This window comes from Octopus bimaculoides, chromosome 1 (genome assembly GCF_001194135.2).
Source record: "Octopus bimaculoides isolate UCB-OBI-ISO-001 chromosome 1, ASM119413v2, whole genome shotgun sequence".
Classification (NCBI taxonomy): domain Eukaryota; kingdom Metazoa; phylum Mollusca; class Cephalopoda; order Octopoda; family Octopodidae; genus Octopus; species Octopus bimaculoides.
This window is the reverse complement of record NC_068981.1, coordinates 22975341-22981025: the sequence shown is the minus strand read 5'-3', so window position 1 is coordinate 22981025 and position 5685 is coordinate 22975341. Positions and strand designations below refer to the sequence as shown.

The window sequence follows — 5685 nt, the reverse complement described above, 5'->3', positions numbered from 1 at the left end:
GAGTGTGGCCGTAAAAGCACCCACTACACTCTCGGAGTGGTTGGCGTTAGGAAGGGCATCCAGCTGTAGAAACTCTGCCAAATTAAATTCGAGCCTGGTGTTGCCATCCGGTTTCACCAGTCCTCAGTCAAATCGTCCAACCCATGCCAGCATGGAAAGCGGACGTTAAACGATGATGATGATTGAATATTTTAAAATTTTATATATATATATATATATATATATATATAGATAGATAGATTCTGTTGTGGTGGATGGGTCTTCAAGACAGCAATGTGCCCTAAAACCACAGTACCACGTAAAAAGCATTTGTGCTGGTGCCAATTAAAACCACCAACTACACTCTGTAAAATGGTTGGTATTAAGAAGGCTACAACCTAGCAATGGACTGCTGCTAGAAGGAAATCTTTACTATGTCTAGCCTCTGACAGTGGCAGTGCTAATGGGGAAATTTTAGTTAGCAGTAGCTAGGCAAGAGTCTGAACATTACTAAAGGAATACAAGGATCAGAAAATGGTGTTAAATTAGGCATAGTGTAATTCATCCCTTAAAAGCAAAAAATATAGTCAATGTTTCATAGTCATACACCAATGTCTTGATGTGTTTAGCAGAATCATTAGCATGCTGGACAAAATGCTTAGCGCATTTCGTCTGTCACTATGTTCTGTGTTCAAATTCCGCCGAGGTCGACTTTGACTTTCATCCTTTCAGGGTCGATAAATTAAGCACCAGTGAAACACTGGGGTCGGTGTAATCAACTAGTCCCCGCTCCCCGAATTTCAGGCATTGTGCCTTTTGTAGAAAGGATTATTATTATTATTGTATAGTTGTGTTTTAGTACTTAATGATGAATCTTCTTATGTCATCTTTTCAGTTTGACTTTGATTTTGTTCAAGTCCATCGAGTCAAAGAATTTCAGTTCCGTCCACTTGAAGATGAATTCGAGTTAGAGGCTGGTGAAGTAAACTGTCGGCAACAACTATTTCGGTCAAACTCCAAGTCATCGCATAACAGTGTCTGGAACTGTGATGGTGAAGTCATTGGCTCTCCAAGTGTCCATGTCCAGTAAGAAATTCACATATATTTGTACTTTTTCACTCCCTTAACCCATGATTAAAAATATCTTGATGATTTGCAAATATTGTAGTAAACCAAAATCTCAACTGAGAAGAATAACAAAATACACAAAACTAATTCAGGTTCAATCCCCCTACACAGCACCTTGGGCAGGTGCCTTCTACTAGAGTCCCAGGCTCACCAATTCCTTGTGAGTGAATTTGGTAACCAAAAACTGTACAGAAGCCCTTCATGTATATATGGTGTGTTTGTGCTTGTTTCTATCACTTGACAACTGGTATTTGTTTGTATATATTCCTGTTACTTAATGGTTCGGCAAAAGAGACTGATAGAATAAGTGCTAGACTTAAAAGATAAGTTCAGGTGTTGAGCTGTTTGACTAAAACCTTTGAGAGTGATGACCCAGCATGGCTGCAGTCCAATGAATGAAGCAAGTAAAAGAGAAATATTACAGAGAACAGAATCAACAAGGCAACGGGAAATGAGACAGTTAAAGATTTATGCCTTTCTTGAGATTTACCTACTACACAGAAGGGGAAGTGTGAAGGCACATGGCTCAGTGATTAGAGCATTGGGCTCACAACTATGAGGTAGTGAGTTCAGTTCCTGGACTGGGCTATGTGTCATGTTCTTGAGCAAGAAACTTTATTTCATGATGCTCCAGTTCACTCAGCTATTGAAATGAGTTGCCATGTCACTGGTGCCAAGCGGTATTGATCTTTGCCTTTCCCATGGATGACATTGGTGGTGTGAAGAGGGGAGGCTGGTATGCATGGGCGACTGTTAGTCTTCTATAAACAACCTTGCCTGGACTTGTGCCTTGGAGAGGAACTTTCTAGGTGCAATCCCATGGTCGTTTATGACTGAAGGGGGTCTTTACAGAATGAGATATATCGATACTGATATGACAAGGGATCAAGACCTTTACTGATTTGCTGTGCTTGAGAAGACCTATCAATCCTAGTGAAATTGTAGTCGTGGTCAGTGCCAGTGACATGTACAGGGCACCCATTTCACTCTTAGAGTGGTTACCATTAGGAAGGGTATCCAGCCATAGAAAGCCAGCCAAATCAGGCTGAAGCTTGGTACAGCTCTCCAGCTTAACAGCCCCGGTCAAACTGTCTAACCCATGCCAGCATGGAAAACAGGCACTAAATAATGATGATACTCTTTCCTGTCTTCTAAAGTAGGACTCAACAAATAGCCTTGAGATTACATTAAATATTAGTGTTTCACCCATTTCAGAGAAGATCATGGCACATTCACCGATGGAAATTGAACCATGTTTCTGTTTCTGTTAAAACAGTTTGTCTCAAGCTGGTGCTTATTCTTTTTGATATAATTTACATTAAAATTTTGTCGGATCAGAATTAATCTAGACCCATTTCTTTGTCTATCATTCCAGGGTCCATTGTCAGCTGGTAAAATTGTTTGCTCGTGGTATTGAGAAGTTGGATAAGGAACACAGTGGCTGCATTCCATGTCAACAGAAGGACAAATGAAACAGTTTTTTAAATTTAAAAAATTTTTTTTTTTTTTTATTTAGCACTCTAAGGTTGGATAGATATACATATCTTTCTATCTTAGTTCTGCTACAGTGATATAAAATATGAGCAAACGGTGAAAAGTTTATTAAAGGGACAGTTTCATTGAAGAGGAGTGAGAAAGAGAGAATGGAAAAGAGGAGACCAAAACAATACAAAATCATATTACTGTGATATTTTTTAGTGCCCTGTACATGTCTCCTCTACAGCTTCCACCTTTCCACTGCTGCTCATCCTTTTATTTCGGTTGTCACTTCCGATGAACAGTTTAAATCTGTTGAGTTACTTAACATTTAAACCTGTTCATAAAACAACAGGCCATCAACACACAGTACTGTTACTGTTCTTTTAATGTATTTTGTATATCTCAACATATAATTTACCTGCTTCTCCCCCCGCTGCCCATTTTGTTTTTTTTAAGTTTGTTACACATACAATATTTGTTCATTGGCCTGTAAACGATTTTAGAATTATCAAACAAAACAAAATTTAATATCAAATAATAAACGAAATAAGTTGGGTTATTTTTTAAAAAAATAAATTACAACAATGGTTATACAGTCATCATTATTACTGCATAATCATTGCTGTGTGAAAAATTTGAAAGTTTGATGATAACAAGAAAATTAAATATATTAAACTAATATATAAAATATACTACGGTGTATGTGCATATAGCATTACATACACACAGTCGTATGTGCAAATAAGCTGTGACACAAACTTGTGTGTTTTAAGGTTCATACACGACGCTCATTAGTTTACAACTATTAGATATTCATATCTCCAGGCAAATGCATCAAAAAATTGCCAAATAGTCATTTGTTTCTTTTTCCTTTATTCTCCCCTTAATTACATTAATGAATTATTGACTAACATAATTGAAGGAGAGACTTAAAAGTTGAATTTTCAGTTTCACCTAAAATCACTCCTCTTATTTTTATGTTATATTGTTGCAAGCACAAATCCATAAATTATACATTTTAATACAGGATTTATTTTTGTTTTATAATTTAAAAAAAAAAAAACATGTAGAAAATAAAGGGGTTTAGCTTTTTTTTTTAATAGTTGTTCAGTAGCTCAACCATTTAACTCATCCGTCTGATTTTAAGTTTTATAGAAGAGGGTGGCTAACAAAATGATTTCATTTGTCTGCGACTTTTCCCCACTTTCGATTATGAGCATGCCACATTTTCTCTTTCTTTTATTCTCTCTTATTCGGTTCCAGCCAGCCAGCTGGTTGGCTATTACTCCACCTGGGGCACTGTCATAAAATGTTTGTAAAAGAAGGTCTTTCTATACCTTACCTCACACAATGTATCTCATAAGGTCTGAGATCCTTATTTGTATCTACTAGTTGAGAAAACTGAAGGTGGGGGTGCGCACAGTTTGGTGTCATACAAACAATTATTTATAGAATTGATCAAACTAGAAAGGCCACCCCTGTCACCCTTCAGTTGTGTCCTTGATCTACGCATATTTGACTCAGTTCACTGTTGTTGTTTAGTTCCAAGTTGACCTTGATCGAGCAGACCTAGAGTCAAAGGCATTCCAATCATGGCCCTTTTTTTTTTTTTGTTAACCTTGGACTACTTCATCGTGTCGAAGATGCAAGAGTGCGATCTGAGGAAGCTTTAGCTGCTAATTTTAGTAGGTTGAGTGATTGCTGTGCTCTCAACAGAAGAGTGAATGGGTATATAAGCTGGGAAAGGCAAGTTGTCAAAAGTTAATCAGATCAGACATTTTATGCATATATCAGAATTTATAGAGTTATCAAACCCAATATGGGTTATATTATTAAGAAAAAAGAAAAAAATGTGATAGGTATGTGGACTTGGCTAAAAACGTGGTGCATATTCACAAAAATGTTTACAATTAGTGCTTGTTATTTTTGTACACTATGTCAATGTTGGACTGGTACAATATCAATAAGGAACAAACAAAAAAAAAGAATGACATATGCATGTTGAGTGGAACATTAATCACACCCAATCTTCATGCATGGTGAATAATGAACAAGTATTAGAACCAGTATAAAGAAGTTAGCAGATTTGTGTTTTTCTTGTCAGAAATATATTCAAACATTTCTTCATCAGATGGCTTGTGTAGTTTTTTTTTTCTCTGTAAATAGTGGAGAAAACATTAAGAAATTTTTACAAACTGGGTTTTTTTTTGTTTTTTTTTAAAATCTAATTTTATGGCCAGTTGTTAAATGAAGGGTTTATTTCATAATTAGATGTAGAAATGCAATCAGCAATGTTGACAAAATTCCTAGCTGTTAGGTCATAAGTTTTGTATTCCATTATCTATCATTGAAATCTATTAACATGTTAAAATGAAAAAAAAAAAAAATCAATAACAATCATTTATAAAATAGCACTCACATATCACATTCTGTCCCCACCACCCTCGACTTAGACAGTGGGTGGCAAGGATGGATAACAATATTCCCAATCCACTATTTATTTTCCTCCACAAAGACAATAGCAGATCTTCATACGTTCTCCAGACAACTTATATACTGCTGTCTGTCTTTCATAGACTTCATAATTATTTGTTTCATCTTTATTTCCAAACATTATTTTTTTGTTTCTTGTTATGACTTGTTTTCTCATCTGTGACTATGAAAAATATTGAAGATAAACCAGATGTTTAGACATTTAATGGTAATAGCAACAAGGACTTTAATAAAACAATATATCAGTTCTTATTTGCTCGTTTGTCTTCAATGTCTCATACATTTCTTTACACTATCATCTATTTTCTATTTGTACTCTGTTTCACTAGCGTTGGTGTACCAGTAACAAAGGAAAAAAATGGCTGTGTGGTAAGTAGCTTGCTTACCAACCACATGATTCCGGGTTCAGTCCCACTGCATGGGACCTTGGGCAAGTGTCTTCTACTAGAGCCTCGAGCTGACCAAAGCCTTGTGAGTGGATTTGGTAGATGGAAACTGAAAGAAGCCCGTCGTATATATGTGTGTGTCTGTTTGTCCCCCCAACATCGCTTGACAACCGATGCTGGTGTGTTTGCGTCCCCGTAACTTAGCGGTTCGGCAAAAGAG

At 36.4% G+C, this 5685-nt stretch overlaps 1 protein-coding gene across 1 annotated transcript in view; it reads left to right on the top strand.

The window, feature by feature from the left end:
* The window catches only part of LOC106884171 (ceramide kinase), a 109999-nt gene extending 104668 nt beyond the window's left edge, over nt 1–5331 (top strand). Inside the window, exons 11-12 of the mRNA XM_014935414.2 lie at nt 875–1065; nt 2483–5331. Of these exons, the coding sequence (XP_014790900.1) occupies nt 875–1065; nt 2483–2579 (288 nt within the window). The 3' untranslated portion in view covers nt 2580–5331. The remainder of the gene's footprint in view (nt 1–874; nt 1066–2482) is intronic.
* The last annotated feature ends 354 nt before the right edge of the window (nt 5332–5685 follow it).